The 21,363-nt window shown below is 32.5% G+C and overlaps 2 protein-coding genes across 3 annotated transcripts; one reads left to right on the top strand and one right to left on the bottom strand.

Moving 5' to 3' along the window:
* Positions 1–10,869: 10,869 nt before the first annotated feature.
* Positions 10,870–17,461, top strand: LOC120270778. Of its 2 annotated transcripts, none has more exons than XM_039277844.1 (7): positions 10,870–10,896; positions 13,469–13,533; positions 13,614–13,825; positions 14,246–14,319; positions 14,394–14,497; positions 14,602–14,670; positions 16,975–17,461. In XM_039277844.1, exons 3-7 carry the CDS (start codon positions 13,758–13,760, stop codon positions 17,212–17,214), a joined length of 555 nt encoding a protein of 184 aa, XP_039133778.1. In that variant the 5' UTR covers positions 10,870–10,896; positions 13,469–13,533; positions 13,614–13,757; the 3' UTR covers positions 17,215–17,461. The 2 variants fall into 2 exon arrangements, with proteins under 2 accessions (XP_039133778.1, XP_039133779.1); XM_039277845.1 differs by having other exon boundaries at positions 10,880–10,896; positions 13,620–13,825.
* Positions 17,462–18,012: 551 nt separating this feature from the next.
* On the bottom strand, positions 18,013–20,238 carry LOC120270238 (seipin-1-like). Its single transcript, XM_039277262.1, is given in 5 exon segments — positions 18,013–18,135; positions 18,137–18,253; positions 18,255–18,440; positions 19,724–19,964; positions 20,006–20,238. Coding segments are annotated over 5 exon segments (900 nt in total).
* Between the last annotated feature and the right edge of the window lie 1,125 nt (positions 20,239–21,363).

The raw sequence follows: 21,363 nt of genomic DNA, 5'->3' as shown, positions 1-21,363 counted from the left end.
CTTTGACAATGTTCTAGTATAATCTTTCATACTTGGTCATGATAGATTGCAATTGTTATTTTAGCATATTCCTAGTAAAATTTCTGATTATTCTAAATGAATGATTTATCTGATTTTGTATTATGATTTATAATATAATTTAATATAAATAATTAAAACTTTGTTTTATATTAGCAAGGGATTACTAGGAATAATTTTTTCAAACTTTATACCCCACGGATTCGAGAAATAATCCCAAGTATATTTAAAGGATTACCAAGGGTATGATTCATTCTTGCCTTCAAATACTAACAAATTACAGAGGACATAATCCAATGCAAATATTACCGGGGATTCCAGAGACTAAAATTTCAATTTTTGAAAATTTATATATGGTTAGCTATGAAAATCACTAATATTACCTAGGGATTTCCGGAAGGTTTCAAAGCAAATTCACTTGTCTGGCGAATTAGTTAACATAAATCACCCAGAGATTTCCTAGAAAATATTTCGAAGCAAATTCCTTGTCTTTGATGAATTGATTAACATTAATTACCCAGGAAATTTATTATTTACCCACAGAATAATTCGTTTGCTATCTAGCAGGGATTATAAATCCCAGGTAAATTATTACCCACAGGGCTTTACCTAGGGATGTTAATTCTGGAAATCTGATAACCACCGAGTTTTACAATTTTAACTAAGGAATTGTCCCAGCTAATTGATGTTTTCTTGTAGTGTTCTTCTTCAATTGCCTATATAATTATAACTCCTTTTCTAACCTCAAAATAAGATAATTTTCTGCACCTTTCCATTATTTTCTTTTCTAATAATTCTATTCTTTTGTTGTCTCTCTAATTGTTCAATTCTTTTTATTAATTGATCTATCACCTTCTTATCGTTTAATTATGCCTGAGGTAACTACTGGTTCAATAGTTATTTGACTAATTATATGATTATAACATTCTTTACATAGTTTACGTAAAGATAATTCACACCTATTAGATGTTGTTCTATATTTAGTGATATGGAATTTATAACAAATATCACATTTTTGTTTAAAATTTAGTTTATGATCATAAATTTATGTATACAATATTATCTAATTTACACTTATATTTCTAAATGAAACTTAGGATTTTGATCTAAGTTGTAAGCCATCCGTTATCCATTGGTTCCATATCACCAAAAATTTGATTAAATTCCAAAAGATTACTCTCTTCAGTAAAATTATTTTCTTCTCCTCCAAATATACTACATATATATTGTCTTTAGCATTTATTCTTACTAGCTAACAAACTATGTCTACTTCAATGGTAATTCTACTTGTTATATTTAACCTTTCCTTTTTACTTATCTTTGTTACAATGTCTTGCATAATGTCTACTTCTCACATATAAAACACTTACATTATACTGGTGGTTTATGAATTTTAAATTTCTTTACATGATTCTCCCTAGGTCTTCCTTTTTTATAATATGTGCTATATTTGAGTATTTTTCTAGATTTTGTTTCCTATGTACTCTTGGTACATATATTTTATTACAATAGCACAACTTGCTATTTGTTTACCTCATTTCTAAGCATTTTTCTTTTAAATAATTAAAAGTGAATAAAATAGTTGGTCTCGCTCGTGATATTTTCATTACCTTGATCTCTCTATGCTTTATAAATTAAATCTCTAATGGTTTTAATAACGCTAAACCATTTTTACTTAATACGTCACGAGATGCTTTTCACAGTATTTAATTAAAGTTACATAGCTTTGGCTAAATTTTATAATATCATTAAAACTATCTAAATTCAATCTTTCTAAATCTCTTGCAGTTATGTCTTCAATAATAGTGTTTCTCTAGAGGATCAGGTTCTAATATAATTTGTCCAACTTGAGTTGTAATATTATATGGATTATTTGCCATATATATTAAATGCTGCTAATTTTTTGGAAAGTTTATTTTCCAACTATTCATCATATTTCTTGTAGTTGTTCCTAATAGATTTTCTATAAAATTTACTATTCCTATATTGTCTAATGCATGTGTAGTATATTCTAATGCATTAATAGCATGTAATTCCATCATCAATGAGGGTCATTTCGGGATGTCTTTGACTTGTACTAGCATACTATCATGATAATTTTATTGTCATGTTTCTTATTACTTCTAAGGGATCTGGTCTTCCTCTTATGCTAAAAGTTCTATAAGATTATTCTAGATAATTATAAAACTCATAAATATTTTGTTGTCTAAAAGGTTGTGTTGTTTTTAAGCCACTTTGGGTGGTTAATGCTTATTTAGATGAGCCGGAACTTGCTTAGTTATTACTACAACTTTCTTATTATTACTTCCTACACTTTGCACATGTCTATTTCACTCATAGTTATCTACTATCTGCGAATTTTTGTTAATTATTCTATATCTATATCCTCTAATTACTTAGCAATTTCTCTTCATCTCTTTTAAAAGATATTCTTCTATTTTACTTTTTAGGATACACTCATTATATTCCTTATCTACATTGTACTCAGGCCACCTTATCGTCTATGTCTGTTGGTATTTCTAGAAATCTTCTTCCCAATCAGTAATTAGGATATACAACTTGTTCTATTAAAGACTTTCCGTAGTCAAAATTGATTTAATCGGTCACGTCTTCTTCATCAATAATCTCTTCAATTTTAACATTTTTATTATGGGTTTGTGTTTTCAGCTACTTTCCCTTTTAATCTTCATATTCATAATATTTTATGACTCGAGTGGATTCAGACTATTGCATCGCGTTGATGCTAGTAAGATTAATTTCCATTTTGTTGTCCACCTGCTAAAGCTTTTACGAACTACTACATTTAAATTTGGATGTGCTTCAATTCGACTTGTGACCCTAAGATTTTTCCATGATGCTATCATTACTAACATTATATCTTATTTCACTATTCATTTGATGTTTACCCAATAAAAATCTTTGTAAGTAATATAATTGGGTTTTTGCTATGTAGTCAAAGTAGTATATCCTGCCGTTTACTTTTCAGATGAAATATCATACTAATGCTAATATGGTAGTTTACTAAAAATCGCCTGAGATCATATAAAGTTATTTCAAAATTGCTTTGAAAATACATGTCGACTCGTGAGTTTGCTACTCACAGGCTTTAACGTGTTAACTATTTGTCTAGTATCTACATTAATGATGAATTGACTAATTTAACGTTTGTAATTCAATATATGTAATCCTATTATAATAAATACCATTAATCCTAAATGTACTAAGGAGTAATTAGCTTTTACTAGTTTCTTTAAGATTCTGCTGTTAAGAAATCAATAATTATTTATGCATTATCATTATTACAACATATTTCCATTTCATCATATCCTTCATATATTTTATTTTGGAAATAAAAAACACCATGTTTATATAATTGTTCACCTTGTACTAATTTTTAGATTATTCTCTTTAATCCTTTCAATTTGATCATCTGGTGTACCAATTGTTTCTAGTGTCCTAGTATGTCTAACTCTATTAAATGAATTAAACCTTCTAATATTATCCACCGATCTAACAATTTTTAAGGGCATTTTTTATAAAAAGTCCTAATTTCTTCCAATTCTTCTAAATATTTTTCTCTAGCTTCAAACCCATAATTATTCATTATTTTTCCTAATAATCTGATATAATAATATTTTACTTGTTGTTTAACACTAAAATCCTTAAAATCTTGTCTTATTAATTTATTTCCTAAAATTAGGTCAGAGGCTTCTTCTAAGTTCTTAGAATAAATAACTTTTTTAATTAAGTCTTCAATTTTTAATTTTTATAGCATGTTATATCTGGAAATCCTACTTTCATTTATGGGTTTTCTTTAATTCTTCTTCCGACCATGTTACAAATGAGATCTACCTTTTTTAGTTACTTTTAGATTTGTAAACTTTTTAGTAATTTCCTCTATGTCATTATCCTTTCTTATTTCATGTCTTAATAATTTAATTGTTTCAGTTAACATCAATATTATAACATTATTTTGTCTAGTAATTATATTTTCACTTATTACTTGTGGTTCATTATATAAATTATTTATTTTGTCTAATATTGCTACAGGCTTATCTAAAAATACTTCAGTTTTTCTAAGAAATTCTTCTACAATATTCATTATGAAAGTTAACTACTGTAAATGAATATGTAGTTTCATTATTATTTCTCATTCTTTCTATTGCTCTTAAGTATTCTAATCTATGATTTAATTTACTAATTTTATTTGCTAATTCTTTTAATATGGGATCATTTCTCATCATTTTTTGTAAATGTAATTTTTCAAAATGATCATTTAGGGCTATGTTTAAGCTATTTTCTATATATTCTATTTCTGTCTTTAAAGTATATCCTGGCATATTAAATCCATGAAGAGTTATCAGACATTATCTCATATGATTCTATATTGTTTATATAATTATTGTTTCAATTTCCATTTTTATTTCTTCTAATTTTTCCAAGTGATTTCTAAGTTTATGAGCTAAACCTCTTAATCTTCTTACTTCCATAGATTTTCTAGGCATATGTTGTAGATATCTTTTTTTTCCCAAGTTCATTTTCTACTTTGATAAGTTGTGTATTTAACATTTCTTTTTCTTTTTCTAAGGTTAAGCCTGGCATGTTTATTCTCATATTATCTTCTTTATATGTTGTGTTAATTCTACTTGTATTTTATTGATTTTTTCTATCATAGTTTTTAGTTGACCAAGTTCTCTATTAATAACTTTTAATGTTTTAAGAGTTACTTGCCTTGTAATCTGATTTTCTAATCCAGTTTTGATATAATCTAATTTAGTTAATATTGCTAAGATATTTTGATGGGTTTAGCTTCAATATACTAGTTGCTAATGCATTTCTTTCTAATAAATATACTCTAATTTCTTCTAAGATTTTAAATTATTGTTTTATTTTATTATTAGTTATTTCTATGGAATCTACTAATTTTAAAATACTTAATTCTTTTGTGTTCATAGTTATATTCTGTTTTGGTAGATTATTTTATTAATTATTACTATGATTGTGAGCATTTTTGCTATAATTATGCTAATAGTTATTGCTAAAAGATTTAAGCATTATTACTAAAATTAATAAACATTGATAAGTATTGCTAAACATCATGCTTATAATTTTTTTGTAAGTATTTCTAAAGTATTTGATAATAATTATTACTACTTTTAAATACTTCTTAGTAATAATTATTGCTAGCTACTTTAAAAGAAGGGGAGAATTAGTTATAAACCCCTCAAAAGTTTTATAATTGCATATTTACCCTAAAAAAAAAACATAATTATATATATACCCTTGAAAAATATAAATAATTACGGATATGCCCTTACTATTGGATTCCGGTAATCAAACTTGATTAACTATGTCTATGACTTGGATTAAGATATAGCAAAGGTCCAAAATAACCCTTGTACAACTTAAAAAAAAATTTCAAGGGTATATATGCAATGGTATAATGGTAATTTTATATATTTGTTGTTTGTTAATGGATGGTTTTTCAACTAATTTGAACCCCAAAGGTATATACGTAATTATGTATATTATTTAAGGGTATGTATTCAATTAAATTTTATTCATGGGCAAATATGCAATTTCAAAATTTTTTAAGCGTACACTTGCAAAAGCCCCATCTCTGTGATAGAAATATTACTACTTAAAAATTAATTATTGCTACAAAACTTGTAAATGATTATTGCTATAAAACCGGGATTATAATAATTATTACTTCTTACTACTATTAACAATTTTTGTAATTTTTTTTTATTATTATCAAACTTAAAGAACACTTACAGGTTGTTGAAAACTTCCAAATTTTTATGATAAGGACTTTTCTTTCTTCTCCAATACAGTTTTTGATATCAAGCTTTAAGATTATTTCCAATTACACGAAAAGAAAGAACACACGCTTAGTTTTCTTTTTAGCTTTTACTTCAATAAATCTTAATTCTCATTACCTTGATATAAGATTAGCGATATTTTAGCTATCTTAGGGGACCAAGCATCACATAAATTTGTCTCCATTATCTTGATATAAGATCGTGATATTTTTAAGCATCTTAGGAACCAAGCATCATAGACATTCACTCTAAAGAAAACAAGACTAGTAAATAATTATTCTCTCTTGCTTTTGGTCCTTTGGGCCTTAAGGCGAGGTCCTTGCCCTTCAAGCGACCACTCACTACCTATCCTTAAAGAGAAATAATCAACACCTCATCTTGTCTTAAAAAGAGCCATGTTACTTGATAAAGCACAAGATTTATGAGGCTCTTGCTTTGAGTGAAAATAAAAGCATATATTCTTAAAACATGTAAAGAGAAATAAAAACTTCATACTAAAACTACATGGTTTTAGAGAAGAGAAGTCCTACCCCTTCATATCCTAGCTTTTACAAGCTCACGATACCCTCTGTAAATGGGGTTTGAGCTCTCTCTACAACTCTACGGGGTTATGAGAGTTATCGGAGTGGAGCAAGGGAAGCAAGAAAAAGAAGGTTAGAGATTTATGGAGGGGTGAGAGAACAAAGAGCAAGAGAACAAAAAGATTTTGAAAATAGTTATGCGAGAAAAAAGCAAAGAGCAACAATTAGCGAGAACAAAATACAATGCAACAACTTCTGTCTGAAGCACTGGATCCCTGATGGACTTGCTTTTGGGAGAAATTGCGTTCGTGAAACTGAGACATAAAAGATTTGGATGTCTTTTGTGAACAAGGTTTTCATGATCATATAAGGCTCATTCAACCTTGCTTCCTAGAAGAACCAAATTATTGAAGGCGTCCAATTCCACTTGATTGACTTAATCGAGAACAGTCATGTAGCACGAATCATCATCACCGATCCTTCCCAGGTTAAGCTTCTCAATAGATACTGGCAACTTGTTCATATTCTTCATCGACTCTTTAAATATGATACTTTTACAAGGAGGCTTCATCAACTTAGAATTTTGTACTATTCCACTTGCTTTTGGACCATACCCTGATAATGCATGCCACCACATCAAGCTCACTTTATTTTGCCGATATGAGCCCTATCAAATTCCTATTCTGTATGATGATATAATTACTGTCTTAATACCTGGTGAACTTCAACAGCAAATCCATTTATAGAGAACACATATGGTTGCCACTGACTGGAAGCGTACGCATCTGCACCTACATTGCCAGTTTATCCTTGAGACACCCATCATGAAGGTCTATACTGCTCCAGACCTTCCTTTTCCTGTTTGCTCACCATTCTCTAATCTACACATGACCATGTCACCTATTACCTTTCACATGAAGAAGATCAACTCATGGGCCAGAGCCTATTTTTTCGGAGATCATGATATTTAGGCCTGGCAATGAACCGAACTCGAACGAGCTGAACCCAGATAGAGTTCGGTTCGAAATTCTAATTTTTAGCTCAAGTTCGGTTTAAGTTCGAAATTCTAATTTTTGTTTAAATTCGGTTTGAGTTCGAAATTTTAATCTTCAGCTCGAGTTTGGTTCGAGTTCGATTCAAAAAACTGTAAATATGCTAAATTCATAAATTTGTAACAAATCACATAAACTTGGAACAAATTACATAATTTCTAAAAACGTACTTTTAGAGAGTTCATTCAACAACACATTTCTCTTCTTTTTTTTTTGAGTGACTTCTCATACAAACAATCATTGGACTTGTTCTGAACTGAGTGTGATGAAATGAATGATACCTGATCAAAAGTTAGAAATCATTAGCAATAAAAACTTTAACATTCAGATTTAAAAATTAAGGATTAAAAAGAAGAACAACTAATTAATTAATGATGATACTTACGACAGTGAAGAGCCAGTGAGGGTAAAAAAAAGCAAAAAAAGAAGCAACACAAGATGATTGTTCATTTTCTCAAGAGCAACACAAGATTCAACGAACCAATATCACAATCCAAAAAAAAAATCAAGGTCTCAAAGGTATCAAAAGCAAAACCCTTATTCGAATAAAATCAAGCAAAAACAAACAAGATCCGAAGCATCAAAACCTAAGTATAGATCTATTGAGAGAAGGAAGAGGATGAGAAGGGAGAGTACCTCAGGGCGCGTGGCCAGGGATCGCTGACAAGCAGGACGGATGACGAAGAAAGCCGAATGAAAAGGGTTTGATGTAAGGTTGAGAAGAAGCAGCGGTGGGGGCGGCAAGGCTGGGAGTTCTGCGATGCGTTAGGGCAGGAGCGGCGAGGCTGGGAGTTCGGTGACACGTCAGGGCGGGAGCGGCAAAGATCTCTTTGCCTCTCTCTCTTCTCTCGCTCGTAGAGAAGAACAGAATGGTTTTTACAATGGTTTTCATGCCAACTTTTACCAGGATCTTTCTCTAGGGTTTCAAGATGGTGGCGGCGAGGATGTGGTATGTGGGGAGACGGGGGAGTGGGGACTGGGGAGTGGATTTAGGGTTTCAAGATGATTTTTTATAATTTTAACCGTTAGATCAAATGATCCAACGGTTAAGAAAAAACAATTAAAAAAAGCTGTTGTAATTTAAATTAATTTTATTTTAATTTTAAAACTTAAAAATAAATTTAAAAACACAACCAATAATTATTATATATATATATATATATTCGAACTTCGAACCGAACTCGATTGAGCTGACTCTAACTTGAGTTCAACTTGTTTATTGTTCGAGCTCAAATTTGAGTTTAAGTTTAGTTTGTTATTAAAATGATTGAATCGAACTCGCACCAATATCAAACCGAACTCGAGCTACTCGCGAACAGTTTGATTGTTTGCCAGCCCTAGTGATATCGCCAGCATTCCTAGTGATGACTTAATACTTGATACCGACTCCTTGACTGAGCAAAACATTGTCAATCTCATGGAAGCATAGTTTGTCGCCCATTACTTGGTCTCTTTTGTGTGTGGGTGAGGGTTTTTTGTGTGTGGGTGGCAGGAATGTATGTTCATACATATGTAAAAGTATATGTTAGAGTGTATATCTAAATGTATGTATGAGTGGGTGTCTTACATTTTTTGGAGGTTATTTATTAACATACTTTGGAGGTTACTTATTAGTTATTATGGTTAAAATAGTGTCAAACCCTATACATTAGGTTACGATTATTTAATAATATTAAATATCCTTTTCCATTTGTCTTGGTAAAACTAGCATTAGATAAAAAAAAGTAGTCAGACTTCTAATAGGAATGAATTTTATAAAACATAGAAATGGTGTACTTATAGTCCAAGGAGAAAAAATTACTATGTAAACATATGGATAGCATTTTAACTTCACCTATAATTAATAATGCGGAATATCTTATTGAAGAAATAATTCCAAAAGAAGTAGAAATCAATTAAGAAATCAATTTGGAAATAGAAAATGATTTAATAAAGAAAAATTAGAACCCTAATAGAAAAATTGAAAACCGATGGAGCTATAGGAGAAAACCCTGTCAAAAATAATAGTAGGGGTAATATTATTTGTAAATTAGAAATCATAAATCCTGACTTAAGGTTAATATGTCCTGTAATCAAAGCAACACCCTATGAATAAGAAGAATTTAAAAAACATATAAAAGAGTTAGAAGAGTTAAAACTAATCACTAAAACTCAAAGTCTACGTAAAACTAGAGCATTCATAGTTAATAAACATAGTGAAAATACCTGAGAAAAAAGTAGAATGGTATTTAATTATAAAAAATTAAATGTATGTACATATGTATGTAAGAGTGTATGTCTAAATGTATGTATAAGAGAATGTAAGAGTGTATGTCTAAATATATGTATAAGAGAATGTATGTATGAGTGGGTGTCTTACCTTTTTTGGAGGTTACTTATTATGGTTAAAATAGTGTCAAACCCTATACATTATGTTAGGGTTATTGGGTTTTGATTAATAACTTCATGTAATATAAAATAATGTATTAGTTAAAACCTACTCCTAGGTGGGATGACTTAGTGGTATAGCTTGTCATAGTAATTTCTCCTTCTATATAAAGAATCCCCTTGTAACCATTTGAAGTATGAAGTAGATAAGTCTTTGATAATAGCTTTTTGTTCTCTTGCTCTTATTCTCTCACCCTCTCCACAAATTTCTAACATTCTTTTTTTACTTCTCTTACTGCATTCTGATAACTCTCACAACCCTATAGTTGTAAGAGAGACTAAACCCCATCTACAGTGATATAATTTAGGTATAATACTCTAGCTGGTCCCTCTACTTTTCACTCTCTTCTCTTTTGGTCCCTCTACTTAGAAATGCTCATGACTAGTCCATCTACTTTTAAAAATATGCCCACTTAGTTAAAAATGCTCCCAACCAGTCCCTCTACTTTTAGAAATGTGCCCACTTAGTCCCTCTAAATGGGCACATTTTTAAAAGTAGATGGACTGGTAGGGAGCATTTTTAACTAAGTGGGCATATTTTCAAAAATAGAGGGACTAGTCGGGAGCATTTTTGAGTAGAGGGACCTAAAGGGAAGAGAGAAAAAAATACAGGGACTATTTTGGTGATTATACCTATAATTTATATATTAAAACAAACATTTTTTATATTATATATATATATATAAGTGATAAGCATGTATCCCAATAGTAAATCTCGCCTTTCTTACCATCTGATCAATGCAAATTTAAGATCCAAAATAAATATTAAACCCAAGGTAAAGAGGTAAATTCTAATTATGTTTGTTTCGGAGGTCTAAATCGAAATTTTGCAAAAATCCAAAATCTAAACCCCCAATTTCCTAAAAAAATTTCAAAACCGAACCCTAGCCTCCCTCGTCGCTCGGTCGCCGGTCGCCGGCCCCTTTCCCCTATCTCCGTCACCAGTGAGCGGCCCCTTCGCTCTCTCTGCCGCCCGTCCTGCTCGTGAACCTTGAACAAGCCGAGTTCGGTCGAGCCTTGGTCCTTTTCGAGCAGTAACATTTTCGTCGTTCGGTGAGCTTTTCCTTCTTCCCATGGTCCGAATGTTCTGTGTTTATTCTTTTTGGTTTTTGTTATTTTGAATTTTGTTCTGATTCCCCATTGTTCTGTATCTCATGCATGTCTTTTTTTATCTTAATCAATGGGTCGTCCCATTTTAACTGTATAAAATTTTCTGTTTCTTATGCTTGCAATCTTTCTCAATATGGAATTATTGATTGATGCTGGAATCATGGCTTAATGGAGTTAACAAAGACCTATCTTGTAATCCTTTGTGTTGGTTCTCTTTGACGTATTAGACTGATGCTTTTAAGTTGTTAATTTTATTTGGAAAAGAATGGTCTTTTCTTTATTGCAATATCTAAATTTAGTACTTTATGGAAGCTTGTATGTGAATTTTCTACTTGTTCTTTGCATAATGTGTGGCGATGTGTATATGCTCCCACACCTTACTGTAATATTGTTCTTGAATTCTTTCTGTTTCTCATTTAAGATAGTTTCTGTTAATGTTTCAAAAGCTCAATTTAGTGAAACAGTAGTTGATTGTTCATTGGTGATAATTGTATGTGATCCTGATTTTCATCATTTGCTCCAAAGTCATTTGAAGTTGGAATCTAGATGTTTTCTTCTTCATTTCGTCTTGCTATTCAGAAGCATAATCTTCATTCTCTTTTGTTCGTCATCACTTCTTTGAAATCTTCTGAGCTATTTGTGCTGTACTTTTTCAACATTTCAGCCTAATTGATTTATTTATCTGATATATGCCTGACATTCACAAGTTTGTCTTATCTTTCTTTTACCTGAACACAATTTATAATGGATGTTATCCGCTTATGTACTAATTATGAGATCTCCATGCTCTTGTTTATGGTTTGAATGAATGGCATTAATCATGAGGTTTCATTTGAACAATTTGGATTTAAATTCCATATCTCTTCTTTACTGCCGTGGTAAGAAATAACTGATATTATTCTAAATTGACTAGATGAATGATTACTTCAATGAGAAAATAGGGACTATCATAGGTTATCTTTGGATTCTGTCACCCAAATTTCAATATTTGTTATCTAGAACTGTGTTACCATCCAATGTCTTAAAAATCAACTCACCATGTAGATTTCTTAGTAAACATTAATTTGCGTTTGAATCTATTTTTTTAATGTTTCTTTGATGGTATATGTGTAGATTTTAGTGAGTGGAAATTCAATTTTGTGTGAGAGATTTGCCAGATTTGGTTATTTAGTTATTTAATATTTTAAATTCGGTGTTTTGTTAATGTGTTCAATCCGTTTCAGTTTGACTTTGGCTCTTAAGATTTGATTTAGTGATATGACTTTATTTTCTCTGTCAATATTATTGTTTATGAATTAACCACCAAGTCGAGCGTGTTTTCATTTTGCTTAATTAGTTTCAAAGTCTGATTTTTTTGTTTGTATGTGGTTTAACAGACAGACATCTTGATGTTAGCGTTGGTATCTTGTCCTTTCAATTTATTATTTATTTATTTATTTTGTGTGTCTGTGCATGCCCGTATGTGCGCGTATGTGTGATATAATATTGTTTTTGTATTGGTAAACACCTCGATGTTGCATGGTATCTTGTACTTTCAATTGATTATTTTTGGTTTCTTCTGTCATCAACAAATACCTGTTTCTGTGTTTGTGAAAGATATAATATTGTCATAGAATGAAGGCTAGAATAGTGTGAAATCTTGTGTTGTCACCAGTCCACTTCTAGCCATTGCAGTTATATTTTATTCTTGAATTTACCTTGATAATTGATTTCAAAGTGGACTCTATAAGATATATGATGAGGCAGTGACTCCAATTCATTGCAAAATGATTATTGGGCTGTTGAATGCCTTTTCTTGATAATGGACTTTAACTTTTATTGGAAGAATTGTATCCATCTTCTTGGATTCTTGGTGGTGGTTTCATGCTCTCTCTTGATCCTGAATATGCTCAGTGGGTAAGTAGTGCCACTTAACATATCATTTGTTTGGTATTTTAATCTTGTCAATGTCTGGTTATTTCACAAACTTATTTTTGTTGGCGTTCTGTTTTCTTCGAGATCTCTCCATACTTCCCAAAGATCGTTTCTGATTGTATTTGATATTTAAATGTGAAATAATTTTGATTAGGTGTATGAGTTTATGATTTTAGTTCTGAACAGTATCTAGAACGTTTGAAATATAATGCACTTAGCTTTTTCTTCTTTTTCTTAAATCTTTGTTTTATATGTTGAGGAATATAATAACCAGTGTGTTCAAACTTTTCTTTGGTTAATAAGTTAAATCCTTTCATGCAATTCCCATAGTCTGTCCACTTTTATCTTGTTCTAATTGGTCTCTTTTTTTATTTTGCTTCGACCTTTTTTTTTTGTATATATAAATATATAGCTATTGGCTTAAAATACTTGTCACATGCATATTTGACAAGTTTCATGAAACTTTGGATTTTCTTTTTTATTTTTTTTAATATTTTGTCTCTTAGAAAGAGGAATTAAAAAGTGAAGACAAAAAGGGAATGTGTATTCTGAACCATATTTTTGCTGAAGCAAATGGATTCTTTTTAAACTTCTCTTCAGGGGCTCGAAGCATTGGTGACGTTGACTGACCTGAGTGGATCTACTAGCTCCAATCATCAGCACCACGTGAGTTTCTGAATTGCAAATAAGGCATATCTTACTTTTCTCTGGACCCCTTTGTTCCTACTCTTGTGTCACAAGAATAGTTACAGCCGGCACCTGCTTTGTATTCGGCATCAAATAATGAAGTGAAGACATGTTGTCCTGGATCTAGAAGCTTGGCCATTCAATCTCTTTGCTGTGAGGAGGGATCCAAGGGTGCCGCTGGAGCAAAAGAAGGTAGTAGAACAATGGTAGCGGCATCTAGTGGCAACACCTTCGCAAAAGAGATAGCTATTAGAAAGAGAATCAGTAACATGTATTGTTCTCAGCACCTTTTTCTTTTGAATACCTCAGGAAGGCAATGAGAATCATCCCTAAAATGTCATAGTACAGGGAAATTTATATAATCAAAATAAAATTTTATGTAATTTTGAGGAAAAAACATTGTCTTCTCTTTCGGTAAAATGCATGTCCAAGGTTGACAACTGGTGGTGATAATCTTGCAATCTCGTAGTGCTTTTATTTGCATGAAATACATTTTTTACAATGAAATATTTAATTACTTGTGAGCTGCATGTCTAACAAACAGTTTGTGTCTCTTAGGCTAGCATCCTTCAGTAAAAATAGTTTATAATTGCCTACTCATCTTCAGATATCACATTATATTGTTCATCTTGAAGTTCCTATACATGCTCTCTATCGATATTCATTACTTGTTTTTTCTTTTAACGCACAGATTTAATAAAAGGGAAGAGGATTTTCCATCCTTGAGAGATTACAATGATTACTTGGAAGAAGTTGAAGATATGAGTAAGTATAATATTTCTCTTGCTGCTTTTTAATGTTGGGCTCTGACCATCCCTATCCATTGTGCTCTTTTTAAGCCTTCAACTTAATTGAAGGCATAGATGTTGCTGCAATTGAAGCTAAGATAGTTAAATACCAAGAAGAAAATGCTGAGCAGATAATTAATGCCAGAGCTCGTAAGGTGCTATTCTTGTCATATTTAAATATCAGTTATATTTTCCTCTCAATGGTGCAAAAACCATTATGAATTACACAGTACAAACTATGGTTACGTTGTTGGCACAGGCTGAAGAGTTAGCAGCAGCCATGAAGGCCAGCATGGGAAACCCTGCACAGGCTGAACCTTCTGATATGGTGAGATATTTAGTTCTATGTCTTACCCATAAATTTATTAGGTGTATATCACGGAAATGATGAAACTTTAAAATTATCTTTTGATTTTCTAGAGGATTAGAATTAACATGTGGGGCATATTTGTTTGTTTGCCTAATATTTCTTCTTTATGTTTTTCCTTTGATTCTTTTTCTTTCATTAATTTTAAGCAGGAAGTGGTTAGAGTGGAGAATTTGGCTAGTATATGGGAGGGAATAGCGTCTTATTTCCTAGGAAGAAAAGTATTTGTTCTCCATAAATTTTTGTTGTTAGTTTACTTGGTTGGAGACAATCTCAAGATAGATGATCATCACTTATCTTAGTTTGAAAATTCTTGAAAAACACCCACTTCAAATAAGCTTATGTCTCAAAGTTTCTGCGCTAAAATATTTGTGGTTTGGTAAGGGTGAATTTTGGGAGCAGTTTTAACGATTTAAGGCTATAGGATTGGGGATAACTTGGATGATATCCTTTTCGTCTGAATCCTACTTTAATGGAGAAAGGAGTATTGAGTGCCTTTGTTAGAGTAGGGGCTGTTGATGTCCAGGGCTTAAGAAGATTGCATCCGAAGATTAGTTTAGGTCTAAATTTACTGTCCTAGGTTTAGGATGGGCATTGGGTTCTAAGCAAGCTAAGTTTGATTAAGCTGGGGTTAGCTTGAGTTCATCTTGCAACATGTTAATTGTAGCCCTAAGTTTGATTCGAGCCCAAAGTTTGTAACCCTCACTATGTAAGCCTCAAGCTTAAACTAGTTCAAAATGAAGATTGAGCTGAAATTGGAGCCAAGCATGAGTTCCAATCATGAAATTATTATGCTTGTTATGGTTCAAGGTGAATAATTTACTTGATCTGTCTCTAAGTTTTAAACATAAAAACAGTTATTTCTGTAAATATATAGATTTTTAATTGGAAAAATAACTATTGCAATAGAGAACAAGCTGCAAATAAAAAAGAATGCAGAAAATATGTGCTAATATAGGTGCTTTGAATGGATAGATACAAGGCCCTTAAAAAAAGAATATATAAAAATTTTTGGTCAACACACATTTATACTTGATAAAGCTGTTTATTTGGTGCAAAATAAACTAATATATTTTGCAGCATGCAGGTCTACAGTCATAAACAACAATAGCAAAAATGTTTATGCATGTGTGGAAGACTGGCATTCATCCAAAGTACTGCATTTACTTTTGCCAAAAAATAAAATAAAAAAAAAAGAAAAAAAGTGTGTTGGAAATTAGTTGAATAGTTTGACAAATCATTGGCATCACGTGCCCTTACATTGAAATGGCATTATTATACTGCATGGCCATCTATTCATCTAAAACTATATGCTGGTAAAAAAGGACGCAGAACCAAGGTCAGCAATTACTTTTAGTCAATAAGATAATGAAATTCTATGCTACAGTAGTTGTTTTAGGTTATTACAAATATAGATTCATCAAATATTATAAAATCCATTCTGTTGCTAATACTCAGATGGTCCTGCTCCATTTCTTGAATCTTGACTAGGTTGCGGGCTGTATCTGCTTTGAAGAATGATCAATTAACAATTTAAATTTGGCATGTGTAGAAGCAAAATTATATCAACCACATGCTAATGCTATACCATAATCACCATAAGAAGTGATAACTAATAGTGCTTTTGAAATCTTGATACGGAGTTCCTCGTCTGTTATTGTGCACAGAGAAAACCCAGAATGTCTGCTTTTTGAAGCTTATATATGTGGGTTAATCAACTTAATCTTAAAAGGAGGTCTCGAATTTCCTCTTGAATTCTTTTGTAATTTGTTTTACTGGCTCAAAGGTGGTCATAAGTGCAAAATAATCATTGGATCAAGGAAATTTTGATGCTTATTTGGCACCTTACAGCTAGGCAGTAGCTTACTCTGTATTAAGTTATAATTATAGATTTCATGATTCTTTGAGCTATATTTGATTGAAAAAAGAAATACAATTGAAATGCTTTTGTCAGACATATTGTATAGAAAGTTTTTATTCTATTGAGCCATTTTTGTTTTATAATATCCACAAAATTGATTTATGCATGTGGTGGCCATTTCAGATTGAGCTGAAGTTATTCTTTTTTCCCCAAATATACTTGTGAATAGCTCAAATCTTCATATGGCTTATTCAAACCTGCTCTACGATTGCAAATATCTCTATTTAAAGGATTTTCAATATGTAGGTCACAAGGTTGTACAGATTTTGACATCTTATGTGAATATGATATTTGGAGGTCTATGCATAACTGCTGACTTAAGCTTTGTAAATTTCAAACCACAGGGCATTGGACATACTGCTCAAGGGCAATATGCTCCTGCTTTGCCAGGCGGTGGACTTGCTCAGCCACGACCGACAGGAATGCAGCCTGTTCCTGTTGGTGGTCCACATGATCCCTCACATAGTTATGGGGCTGAGGATGAGGAGACGGTGAAGCTACGGGCTGCAAGAGCTGGTGGCTGGACTGTTGAACTCAGCAAGAAGAGAGCCCTTGAAGAAGCCTTCAGCAGCATCTGGATATAATACATATGACCAACCACATGTTGAGGAGTGCCCCATTTATTTGTCCAACCAACACTTGCTTTTGTATCAATCTGATTGCTTGTGATACCAATGCTATGTCTATTTACAACAGGGCCATGTTTTATTTGAGCTATTTGTTTTTCCATTTTGTCTATGTACGCTTGAAAATACCTGTAATTGCTTATGTACTCATGATTGTTTGCCAATTCTATAATGGCAGTTTTCAAAGTTGTTACTGTTGCTCATACCCACATTTGTTGTGATTTCGGTTGAAACTATTAAGGAGTTTGTGCACTTATGGTGACAATTGTTGCAGCTGATTTTTCAATTTAGACTCAGTTTGTGTAACTCTTGATTTGACTCAGCTTTTATAGCACTTTGTTTGTGGAACCTGAACAAAACATCACGTCATGTCAAAAACTTCTGTTACCAATATTTTGGTAGTGTATTTTTCAGTGGAAAAATATGGCAAATGAGGTATATAACCAGAAACATGACTTTATAATTTACATGTTTATCATACAACAGCAAATTAAGCAAGGGTACCATCAACATTTTAACCGCCAGTACACACTGAAGACTCAGATGCTGCAAATTCACTCGAGTCATTCACTGCTTCACTTGTGCTCGAAGAATAACCCTCCGCAAGTTCCGGAGGAGATTCACCCAGTGCCGGTGCTTTCCTTTTGATCCTATGCCGTAATTGCCACTTCCTTAACTTATCATACAAAGCATCAGATTGTTCTCCATCTCTCAAGGTATAACTTTCATCTGTTGCAACTTCCGGAGGTTGGTCCATCAGCGGGCTCCATCTTGGTACAAAAAACGATTTGTAATAGCAAAACCAGGATAGTCAAAAAGAAATACGTATACAAACAAGGAGCTCCACACATAGACAGTCCACTTCCAATTGTAAACTAATTCTTTTTGTCCAAGGAAGCTGTGAGGTTATGTGGATTACTGCCGAGTAAATCTGTGGGAGATCGGAGGTTCCTGCTCTTGGCATTAACTTAATTCTTATCATCTCGGTTTTTCTGATTACTTTCCTTGTATCTTAGTATTTCCACGATCATCTCCTGGCTCTCAGTGGACATTCCTAGCAAGAGAGGAACACCCATTAAGAATGTATGTGTTAGTCGAACAGGAAGACTTCGGAACCTCATCATGCATGGTTGGCTAGATGTTGCTATAATGTTTCCCTTTGATGAAAGTGCTTCTGCGTTCACCTGAGAAAGTAAATCCATGGTATGTTATACAACATAATATGTGCGAGCAGGGTTGCACACAACAAACAGCAGGAATTTCATTTACCAAACAAATACAGAATTATGTCCAGGCAAACTTAATACAGAGCTCCAAGCTGTGAACAAACATTATAGCAACATGCCAATATGTAGAACATATCTGAAAAAGGTCTCAGCCATGATCGAGTGAAACTGAATAAAAAATTAGTCAATGACTGGGACTAAAGTTGGATGTGTGCCAGATATTTGAAATGAAAAGAGATTTATGAAAGAAAATACTAGAAATGCCAATGCTGATGCATCAAGAGCTGTAAGTGGGGGCATCATCAAGGACACAACAGAAGCTAGAAAGTGAACAGCATGATTGTGAAGCCACTTGATTCAAAGACCCACAATTGAAGTGCTAAGTTAAAATTAAATTCTTAATCTCAAGATCCATATCAGCAATATCTTTATTAAGTGGACAATGTTAGATGCGTCCCTGGATGTCGTCCTTAAACACAACTTGAATCAAAAGATGTGAGCACTTGAAATGTTCACCTTCTTTTTGCTAAAACTTACCTATAAATAGAACTAACTAAGCAATTGAGTTAGTTGAGACTATCATATTTGATAAGGCTAAGTTCTCTATATTAGATTGTTACTTCTATATAATATGTTATCACAGAAAGCCATTCCTTTTCGCCCCTAAAATAAAAGCCATCCATTTCAGCTTTTGAATCACAAAAATTTGTTCATCTTGATGCTGAATTACACAAATTGTTTGTTTTGGGTCTCTTTGCCCACTGCAAGCTCAAGCTAATGTGCATGTCAGTCCGAAGTACTAAAACAAATAAATTTGTGTAGTTCACATGCTAATTTATTTTTTAAACATTTTGCAGCCTATACTTCTCTGAATCTGCAACTATACTAATTTCCAATGTTTGGTTCTCCAAACCTAAAAGTTGAGTGAGATTTTCAGCCTAAGTTTCTCTAAATCAAGAACTATAATAGTTCCTAAAGTTTGGTTCTTCAAATCTAAACCAGCACTAAAATGTAATTCAAGTATCAAAAGATCAAAATCCTCCAACAAAACAACCTAAAATTATTCCAAAAATTCTCTGATTCCAACAAACCAATATCCTAATTTTCATAAACATTCAAACTCATTTTCTGAAGAAAACGGATTCAGAGCCACAACAATGGTGGAAATTGAAATGCCAAGCTTAAAGTTTTAAGGAAATCAAAAGGAAAAAAAGAAGCAAAATTGGTATTTAGGAAAGAACCTGGAAAATGCCGACATGGATATTGTAATCGGATTCAGGCATCACGAGCTGGAGCGAAGCGCGAACTGCATGGCCGGCCGGAACAGGCCTCCCGTTTCCATCTCTCAAAGAAACCCTAGCACTCGGCAAAGGCTCCGTGTAATCAAAATACAAGGGCTCACGCACGATCACAGGCTCATCAGCCCAAAGCTTGACAAGCACGAGGCCAAGCAGCGCCGCCGCAGCGGCGACGGCGAGAGGGCTGCACCGGCGTATAACGCGCCGATGAAGCCGAAGACGAGCCGGCGGAGGAGGAATCGGACACGGGATGCGGCGGAGTGGGGGTCGGACAGGGAGGTGAAAAAGGGGGAGATGAGGGAGAGAAGAAGAGTGGTGATGAGATCCACCTGGTAAGCGATCAGGTCGAGGAGCCACGGGGCCGGCGGCGAGCTGTAGTTGTGATCGCCGGCGAGATCGTTCTTTACCGGAGGGATAGTGGCGGTGGAGAGGTTGTGGCGGTGGCTTCGTCGATCCATGGTGGAGGAATGAGAGAGAGAGAGAGAGAGAGAGAAGGGGGTGGAGAATTTGAAGGTTCGCCGGAGCTCTGGTTTTGGCGGTTGAAGACACATGGCAAAAGAAGGTCGTGCTGCGTGTGGCACGTGTGATTTGAATAATGAGAAAGGAATATTTTATTGTGGAGTGGTAATTTTTTTTTTTAATTTTTTTTATTTTTATAAAGACGATAAATAACAAATGGAAGGATAAAATGATATTTTTAAAATTAGTAATGATATTTCTACCGAATAGATTTCCCGAATGACCGTGGATGTTAAATAACTTAAATTGGTATTCATATCAACATCCACGTCATTTTTTCTTTATAATTTTTTTTTTTAAGAAAAATTTAATTTCTCTTTATTATCTAAATCCTAAATTTAAACATCTAATTGTAAAAAGTAAACATATAAATGATAAACCAAAAGCCCCTCCCTAAACCCTAAACTAAAAATCACAAACCTCTGGGGTTTGTGATTTCTTTTTTAAAGTTTAGGACATAGGGTTTAGGGCTTATGGTTTAGGGTTTAATATTTATTATTTAGGGTTTAAATTTTTAGACTTTTAGGATATATATTTTGTAGTATTTGGGTTTATGATTTTAGATATAGATTTATAATTTTTTTTAAAATTTTAAATATTTAAGAATTTTTAAAGTTCAAATTTAAAGTTTATATAAAAAAATAATAATGACGTGAATGTGGATGACAAGTTGGGCATACATCGAAACCTATTCGGTAAATCTAAAAATAGCATCGCTCTCTTTATTTACTTCCTCTAACACATTCAAATAGGTGTTGTTTCAGCAAATTTTCTGTTGGTTTAAATTACTTATTATTTTATAATATAAAAAAATATTTATTATTTTTTTTCAAATTTATTTATTTATTGACCAAAGTGGATAAGTCGTGTCCACATCATCATCGTTCAATGAGCGTCTTATCCCATGTGGAACTTGTAAGAAGTATCTTTCATTTTTAAAGATTAGTTAGATTATTGATTTTAAAGTTAGTTATTTACAGTTAAACTGATAAGTATATCAATAAGCTTTTGAGTTTGTTAATTTTTTTAATACATAATTATATCACTTTGATGAAATTTAAAAA

The sequence above is a fragment of the Dioscorea cayenensis genome, chromosome 10 (genome assembly GCF_009730915.1).
Source record: "Dioscorea cayenensis subsp. rotundata cultivar TDr96_F1 chromosome 10, TDr96_F1_v2_PseudoChromosome.rev07_lg8_w22 25.fasta, whole genome shotgun sequence".
NCBI lineage: Eukaryota > Viridiplantae > Streptophyta > Magnoliopsida > Dioscoreales > Dioscoreaceae > Dioscorea > Dioscorea cayenensis.
The sequence above is the reverse complement of the archived record's forward strand: the minus strand, read 5'-3'. Positions and strand labels throughout refer to the sequence as shown.

What these genes read in the sequence shown, in the direction of transcription:
- LOC120270778 (XM_039277844.1), top strand. Translation starts at nt 13,758, where the DNA reads ATGGTAGCGGCATCTAGTGGCAACACCTTCGCAAAAGAGATAGCTATT. An exon ending in GGAAGAAGTTGAAGATATGA is followed by an intron (nt 14,320 to 14,393) that starts GTAAGTATAATA and finishes GCTCTTTTTAAG; the next exon opens with CCTTCAACTTAATTGAAGGC. An exon ending in TTAATGCCAGAGCTCGTAAG is followed by an intron (nt 14,498 to 14,601) that starts GTGCTATTCTTG and finishes TTGTTGGCACAG; the next exon opens with GCTGAAGAGTTAGCAGCAGC.